The sequence below is a fragment of the Lynx rufus genome, unplaced genomic scaffold (assembly GCF_022079265.1).
Source record: "Lynx rufus isolate CCGP_SWC_20201006 ecotype Redwood Valley unplaced genomic scaffold, mLynRuf1.p SCAF_4, whole genome shotgun sequence".
Classification (NCBI taxonomy): Eukaryota; Metazoa; Chordata; class Mammalia; order Carnivora; family Felidae; genus Lynx; species Lynx rufus.
Window position 1 is genome coordinate 168,414,953 of NW_025814856.1, and position 23,200 is coordinate 168,438,152.

General features: G+C 42.2%; 1 protein-coding gene across 4 annotated transcripts in view; it reads right to left on the bottom strand.

Annotated features, from left to right (window-relative positions):
- Positions 1 to 590: 590 nt before the first annotated feature.
- Positions 591 to 23,200, bottom strand: part of LMBR1 (limb development membrane protein 1) — a 149,153-nt gene continuing 126,543 nt past the window's right edge. For 2 of the 4 annotated variants that reach the window (XM_047095294.1, XM_047095296.1), the window contains 2 exons: positions 5,589 to 5,750; positions 591 to 2,480 (listed from right to left, as the gene is read on the bottom strand). In XM_047095294.1, coding sequence (XP_046951250.1) covers positions 2,395 to 2,480; positions 5,589 to 5,750 — 248 coding nt within the window. In that variant the 3' untranslated portion in view covers positions 591 to 2,394. Of the gene's footprint in view, positions 2,481 to 5,588; positions 5,751 to 21,503; positions 21,721 to 23,200 lie in introns of all 4 variants that reach the window. The other 2 variants (XR_006965012.1, XM_047095295.1) reach the window with 2 other exon arrangements.

Consider the following 23,200-nt stretch of genomic DNA (forward strand, 5'->3'; position numbering starts at 1 on the left):
TCACGCAACTTTGTAACTACCGTGCCTAATGCCCTTTGCAGGTGGATCCTAAAGTGAGACTAAGCGGATCATCTGACAGGGCGACCGTGGACGTCCTCCCACCCGGCAAGAACGAAATGGCGGCCCCGGGCCTATCCTCCTTCTCCAGCTCCACGGGCGCGACAAAGGCAAGGCCCGCAGGGCGCCTGTCCTGACCAGAGCCCAAGTGCTCGGCCTCTGTGTGCCACGGCCCGTTTCTGTCGCAGCCTCTCACAGCCGACCTCCAGAGCATCCAACAGGAGCACCTGCATTTACAAAGTCTGTCCCCCGAGAGGAAGTCTCTGTGTGTAACCAGGGATGCACTGTTTGGAGGGGCTGCAATCATGTGGCGAACAGGGATGATATATCAACCTGCATTTGTTCCCACAAAAGGGGTCTGAGGCCCCAGGCTCAAAACCGTCCCCCCACGTGAGGTGTGTCCTTGGTCCCAGAGCCACGACGATGCATCCAGTAGCAGCTGTAGGAATTTATGCTACATTTCACCGCTTACTAATCCAAACCTGGCCTAAGTTTTCCGATGGAAAGAAACTTTCAAATGAACAAAGAATTGATACAGACATTGAAAAGTTTAATATTTGACTCAGAAATTCTCAGACATCTTACAAACACCCCGGAACTTCCCATGGATGTTAAGTTACAAGTGATGTTCTTTTATTGAAAGAACTTTCTTTTCTCTTCTTTCCTTGACCAGGTCTGTTCAAAATATGGATTGCAAGCAAGTTTCAGTAAAAATCAAAGCTTGCAATTAATGTTTAAATAGGTGTAATTATCAGTGAAATTAGGAAATAGCCATCTTCTGTTCATTTGCTCACTATGCAGGTCTCATGCTGAGAGATTCCCAATGCTACACTGGTGGTATTTACTGAGTGTTGTTTAGAATCACAAAATGGTCTTTTATTTTACAACGAAGCTGCATTTTAACAAGCAGAGAAGCTCAGAAGGAAATGCAGAGGTATAAATAAAGGAGAGGTATACTCAATGGAACTGAGGAATATACAGATTAATTTTTCTTATTATGTTGGCTCTAAATGGAATTTTTTTATGTCAAATATATACAGCCGGATTTTCATAAATTTCTGCAAAAAACAACTTGAGAAAACTGTTCTTTTACTTTTGTCTGAACACAGACAATCTATTGCCATACACATAGTGCATGTGAACGTAAGTGTTTCCGGAGACTGCGTAACTATGAATTGTGTGCAAAGGGGCTCGTGTCACGTGTCTGCATGCACAATTTTCAGTACCCTATCCTAGTGCCTGGTAACACAGAGTACAATTTTATAGTTTTATTCAGTGGACTTAAAGTCAAGAAGCCATCCCGAGAATTATTTACAATTCAGTAACTGAATGATTATCTGATCACGATACATCGTAGAGCTATTCTTACATCATGAATGCTGATACTGTGCATCTGGGTGGTAACCCGGTAACTTTTATAAATCTGAGGTTTAAATCGGCATATACGAAAGGAACCAAAGCCCGAAGAGTGTGGTGACAGCGGGGTTTCTACCACAGATGATTTGTAGTTTCATAATGGGACGCAGGAGAACAAGGAACTGGGAGATATCTGAAGAAATGCTTTAAAAAACCGAGTGTACACATAGCCTATAAGGCAAAATCTAAGTTACAAGTGTATTCAACACCGGCAACTATGTTACGAGAGGTAATACTGAGTCGCATACACGTGAGACGTCGGAGAACGGTGACCACGTACTACTTCCGGCCGAGCTGACCACACCGCGCGGTGGCAGGCGTTCCCACGTGTTCTCCCACGGATCGGGTTTTAAAAGAATTTCGCCTTTCTCCCTGGACTCAAAGTCCAACCGCTATCACCCTGAAACAAAGCCCGGAACTACGCTTCTGTCCTTTTCCCTAGGGAGGGGAGAAACCTCATCTGCGAGCGCTGCCGTTCCCACGCGCCGCCGCAACGGGGGCAGCTGTAAGCCTGCGTGTCTGCAGGGCCTTCACTTCACAGCCAAGCACCAACGATGCCTTTCTCGCGGCCTTCTCCGTCTTGAATAAAGTATATAATGGGATTTAACTGAGTTCTTAGAAAGCCCCGGAGTTGGCCTTAAAACACGCTCGTCTGGGTGACTGTACCAAGCGACGCCAGCACCCGCGTCCACAGAAGAACGTGCCGCCCCGAGGAGCCTGTCTGGCCGGCGAGTAGGGGGTCCGCACGGAGTTAAACGGACACTGGCCTGTGGCGGCCGAGTTCTTAGGAGACTGTGAAAGCGGTGGCGCCGCCAGGCCCAGGCGCTCACCGGGAGGCACCGCCGGGGCGAGTCATTTCTGACCGACGGGGCGGTCGGGGAGCCGGGGGCTCCCGGGTCAGTGGCAGAGCGCTGCGCGTTCTCACAGTGCTTTGTGATGCCCGTTTGCAGACGGCTTTGATGTTTCTGAATCCCTTGACGTGTCTGATAAGTGAAGCTTATGCAGCCCTGCAGGAAAATTAAGAAAATGGTGAGAAAGGACGTACTGTTGCGCGGCTGCGCAGACGGCCAACAAGGCAGAGCGTCCGGGGTCACTGAGGAAGCTGGGAGGTGCTGGCCAGGCCCCTTAAGGATGAGAGAGACCTCTTCTCCCCACTGGGGGCGCCCGGGGGCCTAAGCGGTAGACAGCGGTGTCTCAAGAAGCCACGCCTTCTCCACAATTCTGCGCAGCTCTGGGGCCCGTGCAGGCTTCCGCTTTCTTCAGTTCACTCCCTCCCCCCCCCCCACCCCGTGCCCCTCCCGCCCCCCGCCCCCGCACCGATCCCAGGAGCACGCTCTCTCACGCCTCCTCCCGCAAGCTCATCCAGACAGACCCAGTGTGCTTCCCGGGGGACCTAACCGGACACAAATATGATGGCGTTCTTGTTTTAAAATACACACATACAAGTCTACACACAAGAAAACACATGGAAAGACATACCAAAATATTAAGCATGTCATTAAAAAGAAAAGCAATGGAAAACATGATCAAAAAGAAAAAGACAAGAAATGGCAAAATAATAAACTGAACATAAATAATATTCCAATATTCAAAGATAGTTCACACAGTAAGAAAGTATCACTATCTTCTAAAGTTACACTAGTTTCCTTCTGTATCATACATCAGTCGCTCACATAATGCACCTGACATACACAACTGTGCCCTCCAAGGGATAAAAAGTAGAAGATAGTTCATGTGGCACCAGAGCTCTCAGCACTTACTAATAAAGTGAAGCACAAAGATATTCAAGAATATATAACCAGTCCATCTATGGAAAAGATTTTGAGGAAACATTTTTATGAAGCTCAGACCTTTGTTGACACCTCAAAAACATACGTGGATGAGGTTTTTTTCCCCTAAGATTCCAGATAGCTATCTACCTGGCAGTTAAGCAATTTTACATCCCTCTTAAATCAACATAGCACTCTGAATTTTAAAGTCTCTATCACCTGCATATGTTCATAAAAGAAAAGCTAAAATTGAGTCTGTGTATGATGGATGAATGGGAAGGAAAAAAGAAATCAATCTAACATAAAAAAGAGTTCTGATCCCAGGAATGGCCAAACCTTTGAGTGACAACAGAAACCCACAGCTGCTGGGGAAGCGTGTTTCAACACGGCCTGCTAGAGAAGGAAGCAGGCGGACAGAGAACCAGCGGGGTAATCCCGCCCGAAGCAAAAGGGAATCCCCTTTTAGGACACATTTCCAGTTGTTACTTCTAAAACTCGGGGGCAGCACAAGCTACGCATCTTTAAAAAAAAACTACAATGTCTCTCTGTGCGGATACAGTCACCTCCACCGCCATCCAGTGTTTGTTTATATACCCGGAGTACACCAGGTACTCTATGAGACAGACACTGTCATTGTCAACGGACATAGCACCAGAGGGGAGAAGCCTACAAAAAAAGAGGGGAAAAAAGGAGACAGTTAAATTTTATAATCAAATTACGATTCCCAGTGAAATTAGACTGAAGATCTCAGATGAGTCACACATTATTACATATACTTAATATGGAGGATCTTTTTCTAGGTATGATTCATGTCCTCCTTAGGCATTCCAGAGAGTAACAGAAAACATTTGGACAAAAAACCTTAAATCCATCTAGTGGTTTTACACAAGTCTTGATAATTCTATTGCCTATTATGGTCAAAGGGCCAACACAACATACATGACTTCACCTTAGGTTAAATGATACTTCCCTACGTTAAAAAAAGTTTCCTTAGAAAGATGATATCCAGAATACTTAACTCAAAACTAAGTTTACAGTAATTCATCTACAGCCATCTCATGTCAGTGACTAGTCAGTGGGAATCGACCTGACATTATGGCTAACTAACCTCACTGATGCTACCACGGGCTTCAAAATGAAGTTCTCACTTGAGACATTTGGCGGGGAGAGCTACGGATTCCCACGTCACCTTACAGATTTTTACCTTGTCGGTATTATGAAATTTAGGCATGAAAATCCACAATTATCCGCTGCTTCTGCTGAAATGAGATGTCACTTTCACTTCTAGGCCACTATTTCACCAACCATCCCCTCACAGGGTGAACTTAAAGTAAAATACATATGAGTAGATAATCTGAAATCCTTTTTCCTTCCCAAAGGTCATCCCTTCAACCACAGAGGTTGGAAGAATTTGGTTGGGTGAGAAGCTTCATGTTGCTCAGAAGGTGGAGGTTATCTGGACCTTAATCAGTACGGGGCCTATGGCAACCACTACAAGCCACAAGAGAACACAGACTATAAACATTCAAATGATGTCAAGTTAGGTAAACGACCTAATGTTAGGAGTCCCTGCAATAAATCGCTGCCTTTCCCTTCTTTTATTATAAAATTACACACTCCAAACCCAAGAGGGTTTATATAGCAAGACAGTTTATACTGCCCTGGTATTCCAAAAATGTAAAGCCTGATGTATGTTTAGTACTAATGTTGAAGTAAGCATGGAAAACACATTTGATAAGTTACATTTATTCCCTTTAAACCTTAGCCAAACCTAAGAGTTTTTTAATACTGTCACAATACATGTGACTCATGGACTACGTGATTCAGGAATGCCCTCTCCCATATTAATGACAAGAACACTAATATTTTTATCCTGACTTGTTTGGCTTACGGAAGAGAATTATGGATCAGCTTGATATTGTAAACTCCAAGCCTCAAAAGAGATCTGCAACTAAAGAACAGTAAGAGGTGTCGTTACCAAAAGAGAAGTTTAGCCCGTTATTACCCTCACCTCACCACAACCACCATCGTCTTAACGATAAAAGAGCTCATTTTATTGAGCCCTTCCGATGTGCCAGGACTATGCTCAGGCCCTTACAAGAAATATTTCAGTTAATATCCACAACAAGAGAAGAAGGTATTATCCCCATTTTATAGATAAGGAAGCCGAGGCTTAATGAAATAATTTTACACAAGAGCACAACCAATAAGGAGTGGGTCAGAAATGTGACCTCTAAGGTGTTACACATCAGGAAAAATGAAGAGATGAAGACTTAAAATCAATTCATATGGCAAAATTAAAAATTAGTAGAAAGCGAGAAAAATACCCATAAACCTCAGGATTACCTAGGGCCTTGAAAAGTTCTTCTCGTACAGCAGAGGTGAATTTTCTGACCAGACACAATGTTGTCACAATAGCAAAAAGCAAATTGTAGGATAATACAATATAGAAATTTCCCAGCCAATTAAACCTTCCAAAGTCTCCAAGTAGATCAAATCTAGTGATTCCTGTTAAAAATAAATAAAATAGCCCTTAATAAAATCAGGTACAATATATTTAAATACGTTACAAAATAAAGTACAAAACAGATCAAATTCCATGGACTTTCTCATTTCTGTTAGTAGGTATCCTAGTTGAAATCCGTAATTGTTATCCTGGGGAACAACCTCAACCAGCTCTAACCTACTCTGTCCGGGTGTCACGGTCTCTTGGAAGCGGCAGGAGCTGGAGCGAACACCCCTGACACTCGGCACGCTTACACCGACAAGACATCCACTGTGCCGCTGCTCACGGGGAGAAAGCACAGCGTGCTCAACTGAGTCTGGAAACAAGAGTCGTGGCGTCGTGGCGGACGAGACACCTGACAAACTTTACGCTTCGCACCTCCCCACTGCTCGGTCCCCCTCTCCACGCAGGTCCCAGGTCGAACGTCGCCTCCTTAGAGAGGCAACTGTCCCCTCTACATAAAACAGCCGGACCCCTCCATGGCCGGCTATCCCGATGACGTTTCTTTGTAACACAACACTACTTGAAATGATTTCTTTTCCTTTCTGGTGTCTTTACTGCCTACCTTCCCCACTGGAATGCAAGTTCTATGACAACAAGGACTTTGTTTTTTTCACTCCTATGTTCCCAATGCCTAGAGCCATGCTTGCCCGTACTTAATAGTTACTACATAAACGAATAAACTAGCAGGGTGATTCTTCTCTAGGGTAAGTTAATAGGGCGGTTCCAAGAAACTAGGAGGGGAGGCAGGGGAATATTATTAATCTGAACTGGATGTTCCAGGTTTGTGGAGTGCAGTGACAAACCTAGAAAAACCTAGAAACGCAGGACAGTTATATACACTGAAGCTATCTAAATTCACCCAAACTGATTTTTAAAAGCAAGTCTTGGGGCACCCGGGTGGCTCAGTCGGTTAAGCGTCAGGCCTCGGCTCAGGTCGTGATCTCGCGGTCCGTGAGTTCGAGCCCCGCGTCGGGCTCTGTGCCGGCAGCTCGGAGCCTGGAGCCCACTTCGGATTCTGTGTCTCCCTCTCTCTCTCTGCCCCTCCCCTGCTCGTGCTCTGTCTCTCTTGCTCTCAAAAATAAATAAAACATTAAACAAATTTAAAAATTAAAAAATAAATAAAAACAAGTCTTAAATAAAAAAAAAAAAAAGTCATCCCATTCAGTGATAATGTACCCTAGGCCAAATACTTATTAGAAAGAATGTGTGAATGCCAGGAATTTTTCTGACCACTGGTAAATAAACAAGTAAACAACACGCAAGTAGTCAAGTGACAGATGATGAGACTGGTGACAATCTTTTTTTTTTTTAAAAAAATTTTTTTTTTCAACGTTTATTTATTTTTGGGACAGAGAGAGACAGAGCATGAACGGGGGAGGGGCAGAGAGAGAGGGAGACACAGAATCGGAAACAGGCTCCAGGCTCTGAGCCATCAGCCCAGAGCCCGACGCGGGGCTCGAACTCCCGAACCGCGAGATCGTGACCTGGCTGAAGTCGGACGCCCAACCGACTGCGCCACCCAGGCGCCCCTGACTGGTGACAATCTTCAAGGAAGAAACTGAAGAGCCACCTGGGGCCTATCATGTAAAATTTTAACCATAGAGGGCTGTATAAACAAGATCATATTACCTTTCTTTTATGGGTGGCCTAAGGATTTCAGGAGTAACCAAACTCCATTTCATTTTATCAGCTGACTGTTGAACTCAGCTCTCACCCCCACCAAAGCAACCCCATCACCTATTACAGGGACGGCTCTACAAAAGCAGGGCAGAGAGAAAACAGGAAAACCTTCATATCCAAAAGTATCACAAAAATAGGACGTTTCAGGGGCGCCTGGGTGGCACAGTCGGTTAAGCGTCCGACTTCAGCCAGGTCACGATCTCGCGGTCCGGGAGTTCGAGCCCCGCGTCAGGCTCTGGGCTGATGGCTCAGAGCCTGGAGCCTGTTTCCGATTCTGTGTCTCCCTCTCTCTCTGCCCCTCCCCCGTTCATGCTCTGTCTCTCTCTGTCCCAAAAATAAATAAACGTTGAAAAAAAAAAAAATTTAAAAATAGGACGTTTCAAAAAGTATTTCTTTAACAGCCACATTTACACAGGGCCAATGTATTTGAATTTGAGAGACAATAATCTATCATGATATTTTAGAGAGAAGATTAATGAAAACATACGATAAAATATCATTTTAAAGAAGGTGAAGGGATAGGGCACCTGGGTGGCTCAGTCAGTTAAGCATCCGACTTCAGCTCAGGTCATGATCTCACAGTTTGTGAGTTCGAGCCCCGCACCGGGCTCTGTGCTGACAGCTAGGAACCTGGAGCCTACTTCAGATTCTGTGTCTCCCCCTCTCTCTACCCCTCCCCCGCTCATACTCTGTGTCTCTCTCTCGATAATAAGATAAACGTTAAAAAAAAAAAAAATGGTGAAGGGACCCAGACCCCAGCAGAGGACGCAGCACAGACCACACATCAGGAGTCACAGCACCAATCACAGCTGCTGCTTCTCAGATAAAAAACTTGACTGTGTTAAGAGGAATACATACCTAATTATACATTTTATTTTTCACACTAAGTACCATTTAATTTAACCTAGGAAGTTATCTGTAGACAGGATACAGTCCTTCCAAAACACACTTCAGCGATTTCAGCCCAGGCTTCCCAGATAATTAGTTTATTTAATGTTTAGGACCAAACTCCTTTGAGAATCTGGTCAGAGCCATAGATCATCCCACAAGAAAAACACAGAGATGCACACAGACACGAAATCTTGCAATAATGAAATGCAATAATGAAATTGCAATAATGAAATGATTGACGGAGAAAGTGACCGATCATAGAATAAAACCCTGTGCAGATTCTCCAGAAGAGTCTTACCTGGTTTCAGAACATTTTACTCATATACCATCATTCACAAAGAAAAAATCAGAACATGTATACCCAAGATATGCGTATCTAATTATTTTAAAACTATATATGTACTACTCACTGACTTTCACATTACACACAAAGAACAGACTTTAAAAATAATAGCAGTAAAGATAAATACGAGTTCTCACGGTTTCTTCATAGCCCAGTGACTTACGTCGTGAACCTATGGGGACAGACCACTTTGGACAGCATGGGGACATGCTAACCAGTAACTCCGCCACCACCCTGGACCTGGCCTATGCACCACGGGCGGGACAGCAGTGCCACACGCTGAGTACAGGGGCAGTGGAAGGTATGTGACATACAGCTTCTCGGCAGATTCAACTTGGTACCCCGAGAGTCAGGGCCAAGACTTCATATGAAATCCCAGACAGAGAGCGATCTCCTTATGACATGTTTGGTCCCAGGGACATCTCAGGTTGACCTCACAGACATACAGGAGTCCGTTGCTACAGTACAACAAAGCACTAGACAAAATATTAGGTTATAGGGGCTAGTTCTGAAGACACTGCCGTTTCAAATTTAATCTTTTAAATATCTAACTAACATGGTCCGACTAAAAGATCACTATTGACAACACATGCAGCTCTTCAGTCCTGAAAACCCCGTATAAGACTGAACCTTAAACAATAACCCCTAAACCAACATCTGAGAGGCTATGTCACAGCAATTATTAAATTGTAAAATGTACTTTTTTTATTAAAAGTGCCAACACTTAGGAAAAAGTAACAATACTTAAAATTTTAACTTTAACATTTATTGTAAAAATGTATAATACTTCAAAATCTCCATTTCTGGAGAAAGATATAAAAGCATACGTATTAAGGCAGCTGCTTTGGATTCTTTGTCTCCCTCTCTCTCTGCCCCTCCCCTGCTCACACACACACTCTCTCTCTCTCTCTCAAAAATAAACATTAAAAACGGGTATTAAGGGGCGCCTGGGTGGCACAGTCGGTTAAGCGTCCGACTTCAGCCAGGTCACGATCTCGCGGTCCGTGGGTTCGAGCCCCGTGTCGGGCTCTGGGCTGATGGCTCAGAGCCTGGAGCCTGTTTCCGATTCTGTGTCTCCCTCTCTCTCTGCCCCTCCCCCGTTCATGCTCTGTCTCGCTCTGTCCCAAAAATAAATAAAAAACGTTGAAAAAAAAATTAAAAAAAAAAAAAAAGGGTATTAAGGCAGCAAAATTTTAAGATAATACTAACAAAAAAATCAATTATCAAATGTTATTAACTCTGCTACTCAAATGCTGAAATGCTCATTCCCATTCAAAAGTTATTTCTTTAGGGGCGCCTGGGTGGCGCAGTCGGTTAAGCGTCCGACTTCAGCCAGGTCACGATCTCGCGGTCCGTGAGTTCGAGCCCCACGTCGGGCTCTGGGCTGATGGCTCAGAGCCTGGAGCCTGTTTCCGATTCTGTGTCTCCCTCTCTCTCTGCCCCTCCCCCGTTCATGCTCTGTCTCTCTCTGTCCCAAAAATAAATAAACGTTGAAAAAAAAAAATTAAAAAAAAAAAAAAAGTTATTTCTTTAAAAGATAAGTAAAACATACACCAGCTAAAGGCCTACTTAGTTAAGCATGGCTAAGCATAAAGCCATCTTATCGGTGAATAAAATGATCTTCATGACAAACGTGTCGGTTCCGCCCACTAAGATACAGTTAAAAACACTTTATGCATAATTCCTTGAATAATGGAACTTATACCTTCACAAGAACCTCATTTCAGGGAAGACCTGGCTACTCCACCTGCAACACGAATCATGAGAACCCACCTTCGTTAGCCCACCTGAGTTGACTCTGATTTCTAGCAAGCATACTCTGGTTCCTCACTAGCATGAAGACGTGGAAAGCCGGACACGCTTAAGGGATCATTAAAGCAACTTTATCATTAAACCATGTGTGCTGGCATCCCACACAAATGGCTGACATGATACCCATGGCTTTAATGTGAGACTGCCAAAAGGAACACACACATCTTGTCATAAAAAAATAAATTTAGAAGTTAAGTGTTCTCTGACAAAACACTGGGATCAACACGTTTCTCCCTCTGGACTCTTACAACGGTTAAATTATTATCTTGACGAGGTTTTCAAATTCCCTTCTCTAAACCACACTGTTGGAATAAACTTATACCTAAGGCAGGCATCAAATAATAAATATGACCTAAAGGGTACAAAATAATAAAATATACAATCCTTTTTAAGCATCATTAATTTCAGGGTTAATGTATACAGGCCCATTGCCAACTGTTTTATTTATTCAAAAATAAAGTCATTCTAAAATTGAAGAGAAGGTCCACTTCTGGGGTGGAATAGAGAGGATCCTATTAAAGCAAAGACTTCAACTTTTGACTGTTCTTACTTTGCAAGTAGATTTTCATTAAATTACATCAACTAGGAATACTGACTTCAGGTTTGGGCCAAGATGGGATAAAAGAGACCAGATTTTCCCTTCATACCTGAATTAACCAAAAAAACCTGGACAAGACATACAAAACCTTCATTTGCAAGACCCTGGACATTAAGCAATAAAGGGCAATAACGCCGACAGACAAGCAACAGGCGAGCCGGGCCCTACCTCTGCCACAGCTCCGGCCTGAAGAGGCTTTCCGGGCTGCAGCACAGAGAGTAACAGGGACAGGGGCCAGCCATCTTGCTAAGTTGAAGAGGTGCAGTTGGAACCTGGGGACCGCAGGGTAGACAGAGAGTTGCACGGGGTGGGGACCCAGATGTGTAGAAGAAGCTCTAGAGTATTCAGCAGGGAACGGGCCCACTCATGCTCATGGGTAAACAACTGAACCAGGAATGACCCAGATGACAGAATGAGTAGCAAGGACAATTAACTAATCATAACTGTATACCTTATATTTCAGAAGCTGGAAGAGTGAACTTGCTCAATAGAGACACAGAAGACACAAAACAGACCCAAACGGACCTTCTACAGAGGAATATTACCATGTGACACATGGAAAACGCACTGGATGGGATTAGTGGCAGATCTGACACACCAGTAGAAAATACTCAAATGAAATACAGAAAGCAAACCAAGACAAAAAATGAACACAGCATGAGGGAACTATGAATTAATTTCAAACGAATGATATGCTTGTGGTAAGAGTTCCTTACAGAGAGGAAAGAGAACAGGAAGGAAAAAGCATCTGAAGAAATAATGGCTGAACACCTTCCAAATTTGATGAGAACTATATACTGACAAATCAAAGAAGTTCAATAAACTCAATGAACAAAAATCTGAAGAAAACTACACCACAGCACATCATAATTAAACTTCTTAAAATCAGTGATAAAGAAGAAAAATCTTAAACATGGTCATATGGAAAAAAAGAGATCAAATTATCTTTTTTTTACACAAATTAAAAAAAACAAAGATAATGATCACAGAAGATTTCTTATCAAATACCACAGAAATGAGAAACGAGTCATATAACATCTTTAAAATACTGAAGGAAAAAGTTAATCTGAAATTCCATATCCGGTGAAAAGTTTAAAAAAATAAGGCAAAATAAAGACATTTCATGTATACAAAAAGCGGAAAGAACCCATCACTGGCAGACCGGCATTACGTGGGATGTTGAAAAAAGTCCTCCAGACAGACAGAAGGAAAATGTATCAGAAGGAAATCTAGATCTACGGAAAGCAATGAAAAACAACAGAAATGATTACTATGCAGGTAAATATAAAAGACTTGTTAGTTTTAAATCTCTTTGAAAGATCACTGTTCAGAGCAAAATTGGAAACACTGTATTATAGGGTTTTTAACGTGTACAAATACAATTTATGATAACGAGCACGAAAACAGCCAGGGGAGAAATGGAAATACACCGTGAGAAGGCTCTTATATTAAGGGCTATGATACCACAAGAAGGTGGACTGTGACATTAAAAATGTATACTATGAACCAGAGAGCAACTATCCAAATACTACAACAAACAGTTATAGCAAACAGGTCAACAAAGGAGATAAAGTAGAATCAGTTTTTTTAATGCAACATATTCAGAAAAAATGAAGATGAAGAAAAAGGGAACAAAGAAGAGATGAGAAGAAACAGAAAATAAAGAACAAGATCGTAGATTTAAACATATCAGTAATTGCACTCAAAGTAAACGGTCTAAACATCCAAATTCAAAAATGAAGATTAACAGACTATATAAAAAAGCAAGATCTAGCTCTAAATTATTTTTTTAAACTTTTTTCTTTTTTTAATGTTTATTTTATTTTTTTATTTTTGAGAGAAAGAAAGCACGTGCATGTGAGTGGCAGAAGGGACAGAGAGAAAGGGGAGAGAGAGAGAGAGAGAGAGAGAGAGAGAGAGAGAGAGAGAGAGAGAGAATCCCAAGCAGGCTCCACACTGTCGAGTGCAGAGCCCTACGTGAGGCTTGATCCTACAAACCATTAGATCATGACCTGAGCCAAAGTCAAGAGTCAGACACTTAACTGACTAAGCCACCCGGGTGCCCCTCTACATTATCTTTAAGGAACCAACTATTTAAATACAAAGACACATGGGCACCTGGGTGTCTCAACTGGTTACGTGTCTGACTCTTGATGTCGGCTCAGGTCGTGATCTCATGGTGGTGAGAGATCAAGCCCCACATCAGGCTCTGTGCTGAGCGTGGAGCCCACTTGGGATTCTGTCTCTCCCTCTCTCTCTGCACTTCCCTCCCTCCCTCCCTCCTTCCCTGTCTCCCTCTCCCTCTCAAACATTTTTAAAAGATAATTAATAAATATAAATAAATATAAAGACACAAACAGGTTAAAAGTATAAGAATGGAGGGGCGCCTGGGTGGCTCAGTCGGTTAAGTGTCCGACTTCAGCTCAGGTCACGATCTCACCGTTTGCGAGTTCAAGCCCCGCGTCAGGCTCTGTGCTGACAGCTTGGAGCATGGAGCCTGCTTCGGATTCTGTGTCTCCCTCTCTCTCTGCCCCTCCCCTGCTCATGCTCTGTCTCTCTCTGTCTCAAAAATAAATAAAAACATCAAAAAAAAATTTTTTTAAGTATAAGAATGGAAAAAAGTATACTATGTAATTGTAATCAAAAAAATAAAAGCTGACATGGTTATTTATATTAATGTCACACAAAGTAGATTTCATAGCTAAAAAGATTACCAGGAATGAAGAATGTCATCATCATTAGCCTAATTATAAAGGGGTCAATTCATCAAGAGAATGTAACAGTCCTAAATATTTATGCATCTAATAATACCAGAACTTCAAAAATACATGAAGCAAAAAAAAAGAAATGTAGGAAGAAATAAATAAATCTGCAATGGTGGTAGATTTCAAACCCCTTCTCTCAATAATTGATAAAACAGATAGTTAGAAAATCAGTAAGGATACAAAGAACTTGAGCAACATTATCAACTAAACTGACCTCATATTTATAGAACACTCTACCCATGAATAGCAGAATACACCTTGTTTTTAAGTACACAAAGAAGATACATGAGGACAGACCATGTTCTGGGCCATAAAGCAAGTCTCAATAAATTCAAAACGATTCAAGTCATACAAAACATATTTCCTCACCATAATGAAATTAAATTCGAAATCACTAACAGACAAATATCTCTGGAAAATCCTCAAATATTTGGAAACTAAATAACAGACTTCTAAACAATCCATGGTCCAAGAAGAAATAACAAGGGAAGTCAGAAAGTATACTGAACTGAATGAAAATGGCAACACTTTAGATGAAAATTCAAGGGGGTGCAGCCAATGCAATACTTAGAAACTCATAGTGTTCAGAGGCAATGCTAGAAAATAAAGAAGATCTCAAATCAGGGAACACAGCTTCAATTTTAAGAAAGCAGAAAAATAAGAGAAAAACCCCCAAATAAGCAGAAGAAAATAAATAATAAAGAGTGAATCAATGAAAGGAAAAGAGAAAAAGAACAGAGAAAAATAAATGAAACCGAAAACTGGTCCTTTGAGAAGATCCATAAAAATCAATAAACCTCCAGCAATACTGTTAAAGAAAAAAAGACAGAAAACACGAATTACCAACATCAGCTATGAGATAGGTAATTATCACTGCTGTGCACGGATACCTCTATATTAAAGGGATAATAAAGGAACCTTACGCCAAAAAAAAAACACTTGACAACATAGATGAAATAAATTCCTCAAAAGACATCAACAAAGCTCACTCAAGAAGAAATAAATAAGCAGAGTAGTCCTCTACCAATAATATAAATTTAATGTGTTGTTAAAACCTCTCCACAAAGTAAATTCCAGGCCCAGATGGCTCCACTGATTAACTATTTCAAACGCTGAAGGAAAAAACCCAATTCTATAAAAACTCATTGTCTCTGTCCATTACAGCCGCTCTAACAGAATAGCACACACCGGGCGGCTTATAAACAGACATTTATTTCTCACAGTCTGTGGCTAGAAGTCCAAGATGTCCGGTGAGGGTCCACTTCCTGTTTTACAGACAGCTATCTTTCATTATAACCTCCCATGACGGGGGAAGGGCAAGGGAGCTCTCGGGGCCTCTTTCATAAGGGCCCTAATCCCACTCATGGGGGCAGAGCTTCACGACCTATCACCTCCCACAGGCCCCTTCCTCCTAATACGATCACACTGGGGATTAAGCTTCAACGTATGAATTTTCAGGGAGACACAAACATTTAGTGTATAGCATTCATCCAGCAATTTGAAGAGGAGGAAATACCTGTGGATAGTTTCAGTGAAGATAGCATTACTCACATAAGCAAAACCTGAAAAAAGATATTAACAACAACAACGAAAAGAGAACTATAGATCTATGCACTCGTACAGATGCAAAAACCTTAAGCAAAATTTTATCAAATTGAACCCAACGGTAAAAAAAAAAATTAAAAAAAAAAAAAAGGATAATACGTCATGACCAAGTGAGGCTTATCCCAGGAATGCAAGATTGGTTTAACACTCAAGACTCACCCAGGGTAATTTAGCACACTAACCAGAGTCTAAAAGAGAAAGCCACAGGATTATGTCAGTAGATGCAGAAAAGGCATTTAACAAAACCCAGTAAACATTCCCGATAAAACTCCAGCAAAGTAGAAAAGAAGGGAACCTCCTCGACCTGGTGAAAGGCATCCACCAAAATAAACAAGCTAAAAAACACTACAGTTCTTATCAGTTAACAGTAAAGCACAGAATGCTTTCTTCCTATGGTGGAAACAAGCCAAGAATGTCTGCTCTCACTACTTCTATTCAACATTGTACTGGAAGCTCCAGATAATGCAACAGATGAGAAAAATAAATGAAAGCACCCATGTTGGAAAGGAAGAAGTAAAACTATCTTTATTCACAAATCATTAATCATAATTATGATTAATCATCAACGAAAACCAACAAGATCTACAAACCAGATACTATTACTGATAAGTGAGTTTAGCAAGGTTGCAGAATAAAAGACCACTATACACAAATACACCAGCAATGAACTGTTAGAAATTAAGTTTTTAAAGTAATACCATTACAATAGCATCAAATGTCCTAGACCTAAACAAAAACGCAAACACGGCCGAGACAAATTGAAGAACTAAGTAAGTATACAGTGTTCAGGGACTGAAAGATTCAGTGTTGTAAAGATGTTAATCCTCTCCAGTTTGTTCTACAGACTCAACACAATCCAAAATCCTCGCAGACATGTGTGTAGAAAATGACAAGCTAGTTTAAGAAGTCACAGGGGAATGCAAAGGACTTAGAATAACTAAAAGCACTCTCAAAAAGAACAGACTTGGGCTTGGGGATGGGGGTGCGGGGGGAGAACAGACTTCACTGCTTGATCTTAAGCCTTACAATCAATCCACAGCAATCCAGACAGTGCAGTATTGAACTAGAGACAAACAGAGACATCAATGGGACAAAATAGAGTCCAGAAATAAACCCACACCCACACATACATAGACAGTGGGTTTTCCATAAAGTTTCCCAGGCCATTCAGAGGAAAAATGAATAGACCTTTCAAGCAGTGGTGCTAGAATAATCGGCTACCCATATGCAAAAAAAAATAAATTTCAATTCATCCCTCATCCAGTATACAGAAATTAACTCGAAATGAGTCATGGATCTAAGTACAAAACCTAAAGATATAAAACATCTAGAAGAAAACATAGGAGATAATAATCTCTGTGATTTGGGGTTAGAGAAAGATTCAGTAGATACAACACCAAAAGTACAATCCAAAAAGAAAAACTGGTAACTTTGACTTCATCAAAATTAAGGACATTGTCCTTTGAAAGATATTGTTAAAACAATACAAACATAAGCCAGCAATTGGGAAAAATATTTGCAAATCACCTATCTTGATAAGGAACTTTTATCCAGAAGAGGTAAACAGCATCCAACACTCAAGAATGAGGAAACAACCCCCATTTTCTTAAATGGGCCAAAGACCCGAAGAGATACTTCACCAAAGGAGATACACAGAGGGCAAATGAGCACTTTGGTCATCTGGGAAATGCAAGTTAAATCCATAAAGACGTATCACCACACACCTATTAGAATGCCAAACATTAGCTCATGGACTATACCAGGGCAGGCTCCCCACACACTCGTGCTGAGAATGCAAAATGGGTAAGGACTCTGGAACAGTTTGGCAGTTTCTTAAAAAGTGAAGCGTACACGAGGCATTCCCTTTCCAGTTATTACTCAAGAGACAGGACAGCGTGTGCCCACACAGAGACTTACACGTGAAAGGTCAGAGCGACTTGACTTATAACAGCCGAAAGCTGTAAACAACTCTAACGTCCTCTGGTGGGTGACAGGATAAACAAGTCGTGGTCTACACGTAAAATGAAACACTACTCAACAATAAAAAATGAACTGCTGGGGTGCCTGGGTGGCTCAGTCGCTTGAACGGCCCACTTCGGCTCAGGTCATGATCTAGTGGTTCAAGTCCCGCATCTGGCTCTGTGCTGACAGCTCAGAGCCTGGAACCTGCTTCGGGTTCTGTGTCTCCCTCCCTCTCTGCCCCTCCTCTGCTCATGCTCGCTCGCTCTCGCTCTCTCTCGCTCTCTCTCAAAAATAAAAAATTAAACAATTAAACAAAAATGAACTGCTGACACATGCAACAACCTGGGTAAGTCTTAAAATAAATACGCTGAGTGAAAAAAGCCAGACAAAAAACCAGTACACATTGTATGATTTCATTTACGTACACTTCCAGGAGACATGAACTAATTTATAGTTACAACAAGCAGGTCAGTGGTTGCCTGGGGATACGGGCGGGGGGGGGGGGGTTGGTACAGCGGGACAGGTGTGTGGCAGGGACCACGTAGGGCCAAAAGGAAACGTTCTGACGTGACAGATATGTTCACTATTTTGATGGTGGTGATGGTTTCACACATGTACAAGTAAGTCAAAACTTGTGGGAAAGAAAAAACCCTTGTCAGTTGTACGCTTTAAATATGTACAGTTTATTGTATGTCAATTATACTCAGTAAAGCTGTGAAAATACATCGATCAGGCTGCAGAATACAAACCCCATATCGTACATGCATCTCTCAGTTTATGGCTCTGGCAACGAGATTTAATTAGAAATTCTGTATTTCTAAGTGTTTGCTGTTGTGTTCCAAGTTAAATGTTTATAGTATTTTCCAGTCACTCTCATATCCTTACGCTGTACGGGCGTGTAGGCGTTACAATGTAAGAATGTACGATATTTATTCCCTTTATGGAATTGACAGCCTTCCTAAGAAGTGCAGACTTTCACAACATACTTCATGTTCTCCTACCTCTTTCCAGCACAACTAAATGTCTTTGTACAGAGTAAAATGGGAAGCGAAAAGCATGGGTTCCCGCACACGCACTAAAAGCTGTGTGCAGACAGATCATCCCTTTCTTCAAGGAGCTCACAGCTTTATGGAGGGAAGAGAAAAGTGAGCACTTAGATCACAGTGTGCTCGGTGACGGGGCAGACACGTGCAGAAGGAAGAAGGGGTGACGGGAGAGCACACAGGCTCAGGGAAGACTTTCTCTCCGGAGGTGCTGGCTAAGCCGAGTCTCGAAGGACGGGTTAGGTGAGCCGCGGAATGGGCGGTGCACACAATCGCTCGTGGCAGATGAAGTCACACGGTTCAAAGGCACGGAAAGTAGAGCAGCAGAGTCTTCTGTGCTCAGCCAGGACACCCGAAGAACACCCCGATCGCTAAAGGTGGTTCCGACGGGCGGGGCTCGGAGCGGCAGGACGGGGGCTAGGTTGCAGGGACCTCCAGTGCCACCATAAGGAAACAGAACCTTACTCTAATGGCCAAAGTCTTCGAAGCACAAAGAGCAGGGGAGTGACAGGATCACAGTGACATTGGAAGAGAAGGGGAGGAGTGCTAAACTGGCCACTGAAGCTGGAGTGGGCTGTGCCTGGAGAGGAGGGAGCAGGGAGGGTGCTCCCGGTTCGGTTCTGCCCATCCTACAGAGACCTCGGCTGCGACACTAGGGTAACAAACAGAGAACACTCAAAAGTTGACTCGTAGTCATTAAAAATAAGTAGACCTAAAGTTCAGTTAGATTTTCCCACATCAGGGACACAGATGAGACAGCATGTATTTACTGTCCACTGTTCTACTGTGGGAGGGTGTTCAGTAAAATAATAGTCTACTGAGATGAAATTCACGTATCATAAAATTAATGACTTCAAAGTAAACAGTGCAGCGCACTGAGTACATCCGCCACGTCGTGTATATCTATCTAGTTCCAAAACACTCTAGTTCCGACACTCCACAGCAAACCCCAGACCCATCGGGCGGTTTCTCCCGATCAGCCCTCCCCCAAATCCCTAGCAACCACTAATGCACTTTCTCTCTCTGCGGTGGAGTTTCCCACTCGGGACAATTCATGTAAACAGAATATTACAATACGTGGCCTTTTGTGCCTGGATTATTTCACTCAGCACAATGTTTTCAAGGTTCATCCATATGGTATCACTGTACCACTCCTTTTTCCTTTTTTTTGTTAAATTGTGGTAAAACACGCACAACACAGAATGTGCCATCTTAACCATTTTCGAGTGCACAGCTCAGCAGTGTTGAGTGCATTCATGCTGTTGCACAATGAACCTCCAGAACTTTCATCTGGCAAAACTGAAGCTGGACGCAGTAAAGAACAACTCTTCACCTCCTCTCCCCGCCAACCTGGCCCTGGCACCACCCCCGCTCCTGACTCTGTGATCCTGACTCCCAGATCGAGATCTGAGATCGCAAGAGTGATCACACAGTACTGGTTTTTGTTTTGTGACTGGCTTGTCTCACGTGGACACCCTTCCTTCTGATGGCTGAACAGCATCCACCGTATTACGAACCACGACGTGTTTAGGCACTGAACTGTCAATGAACTCTTGGGTTGCTTCTACCTTTTGGCTGGTTATTATTATAAGGGTCTTTTAAAATAATAAAACTAAGATACTTGGTCAAACAAGCTTGGAACATGGAAATAAAGACAACCAGGATGGAAGCAGGACACCTGAAATTTCTTCACCGATTCTGAGGCCACAATCCACACTCAACATGGGGCACCCAGTGACACCACAAATATTTATTAACTAGATGCTGGAAGGGATAAAAAGACGCATGAAATATGGTTTGGTCCTTTAAGGGATGTGAAGTCTCTCGGGAAAGCCATACACACACGTAAGTATAACACAAGGCTGAAAGCGTGCCCAGCTTCATGTGTGACCGGCGTGTGACTCGGCCTTAGAGGACGGGGAGGAACCCGAAGACAGAGAGACTGAGGAGAGAGGGCTGGGGGAGCAACGCGAACCCAAGCTCAGAGAGGGAGAAATGGAGTTGTAAATATCACACCAACTTCAGTCAAAGACTATTTATACGCTACAAATTCATTTGGTCCTAATATGAAGACAACTTAATTTAGCAGTCCAGATGAAGTGGAGTATGTGAATTTTAATAAAGTAAAACCCAGTGAATGAGAATGATAATCTCTGTCCAAGAAGCACGTGAGTGCTGATTTTCACACAGGTGAAGGGTTAAGCCCCCCCAAAGCGGACAAGAACGGTCTACTCTCTTCCTGAAGGAAACATCCAGAGACGGGGCTTCCGCAGCGTCTCCCAGTAACACTTCCTCGCTCGGAAAAGTAAACACTTCCGTTCTTCAGCTTTGCTTTCACTCCCTACTCTATTCTCCTCAAAGAATGAACACCTGTCTAGAGTCCACCTCATGAACATTCCCTAACAATGAAATATTGTTTTAAAATCACACACTCAGCTCTCTCTGCTTGGCTGTTTACACAAGTCTGATTCTTTTCACTTTTTTTGTAAGGGAAACGAGAAGGAAGAAGCAAACGTGTGAAATTATTAGCAAGATGAAACTGAGTGTCGCCACTGGGTGTCGGCGTGAGGAGGGAGAGGCATCTAACTTAACTCCCAGGTTTCTGCTTTGGCCCTTTAGATAGAAAGTGGCCAAGGACTGAAGGGAAGTACAGGGGAGGGAGGGAGGGACTGACGGACGGACGGACGGACGGAGATACGCACACACACAAGTATAGATCCTACAGTAGGGACGGAATACACAGTTGGGATAACCTGCTCTTAGCCCAGGGGTAGGTGCTGGGTTGGACGTTTGGGTTTGGGGACAAGTGTATGCGTGTAGTCGAGGAGCAGTAAAAGAGATAGACAGCTAAAGAACGGCTAAAGGAGGAAGAAAACAACAGGGGAATGGGGACCAGAAAAAAAGGAGAGAGACGGGAAGTGGGATTACAAACAGCAAATGCCATGGAGCAATTAAGGTGAAAACAGAACCCACAAGACGGCACAATTAAGAGGTCACTGGTGACCTGAACAGAAAGAGATAATTAAGTGTTCTTGAGTTTGAAATTCACTTACAGATGACTGAGTTCCAGTACAGGAAATGATCTCGAAACCTTTTCCTCTTTTAATTCCCACTGGACAGCACACAGAAGTCAGGAGTCAACAGAAGAAACAAGAACGCTGACCAAAGAGTTAGGATCCAGGTAACCCCAGGTGAGGACTTCACAACTCCCGCGGAGGCACCAGCTATGTCCACATACGCACGCAAGATCTGAAGACCTCTGAACAGGGGCTTAGGATTAAAACAGGTGGTCACAATGAATTTTAGCTTGATCCCTAATTTGAATATTCTTTATAATGAGAATCTGTTCACGTCTATACTTGTATAATTAAAATTAATTTTAAAATAAAACTTCCTACAAATAAGGAGATAATATGCTCACTGGTCTCAGAATTGACTATGTACAGGTGTACTATTAAGTATTCTCAGCCAGGTTAGAGGTCTTTATTCTTAGTACAAAGACCCTTACTGTAGTTTACTGCCTAGTTTTAATTGTAACATTTTAATTACTAACATTTTAAAAAATGACATCTTAAGCCTCCTTCTAGCTAAATTATCCTAACTAGAATTATTTTCATATAAAACATATTTTACGACTATCTGAATGATGTCAACAGATGGCTAAGTTATTTAGTTCATGTGTGGCCAACGTGACATTTTCTCAGACAGACTATATGTCCTGAAACATGAGCAGGCATCAGAAGAACCTAACAAGTAGATCCTGAGAATATAAGCATTTAGGGATTGAGCATCAGTTAGTCTCCTAACTCTTTTAGACATGTGACACAGAATACTTTCTCTTTATTGTTAAAAATCATTACTAGATATACAAATGTATTATTCAGTCATAAGAACAATAGTAATCAACCAAAAGGCAATTAGTACCACACTCTCTGCAATGTAACAATATCAGTAAGTCATCTACAAATTTTTTGCTGAGAAATTTTCAGTAGGGAGTTTAAAATTATCTTTACATCAAAGTCATAGTTAGGAATACTTATTATGATTTATACTTCTATTTTGCACTTGTCATTTCTTTTTTTTAATATTTAGTTATTTTTGAGAGAGAGAGAGAGAGGGAGTGAGTAGGGGAGGAGCAGAGAGAGAGGGAGACACAGGATTCGAAGGGGGCTCTGCATGCACAACATAGAGCCTGATGCGGGGCTCGAGCTCACAAACCGTCAGATGCTCAACCAACCGAGCCACCCAGGCGCCCCTTCACTTGTCAATTCTAAGCATCGGTTGCTTTTGTTTTACACTAAGAATTGGAGAGAACTGGTCCAGGGTAAAGATTAATAGTATATTCACGAAACCCCAAATAAAGAACTCTCCAAACTGCCCTGGTTTTTAAACAGGTTCCCTTGCTCAAGGAACAAAAGAGTAATCCACTTTATCTCCTGCAAGATGAGGGCCTAGATGGGACCCATCGATGAGAAACACATGGAAATAGTAAAAAAATTCAAGATGATTCAAAGGGATAAATTTTTTGTTTCTGTTTTAATATCATAAGTACATTTTCTTTTAAAACTCTGCAGTTGGGCCTTACATAATTACAAGTTATAGAAAGCTTCAGGATAATAAAATAACTATAAAAATAATCTTAAAATAGAAATTAGTAACAGTCCTGCAAGGTCTGCTGGTTGCATTTGAGAAAAAATTCTCCTGTTAAAGGAGCCTGCAAATAACAAGGCAAAAAGAGGTCAATCAGTAG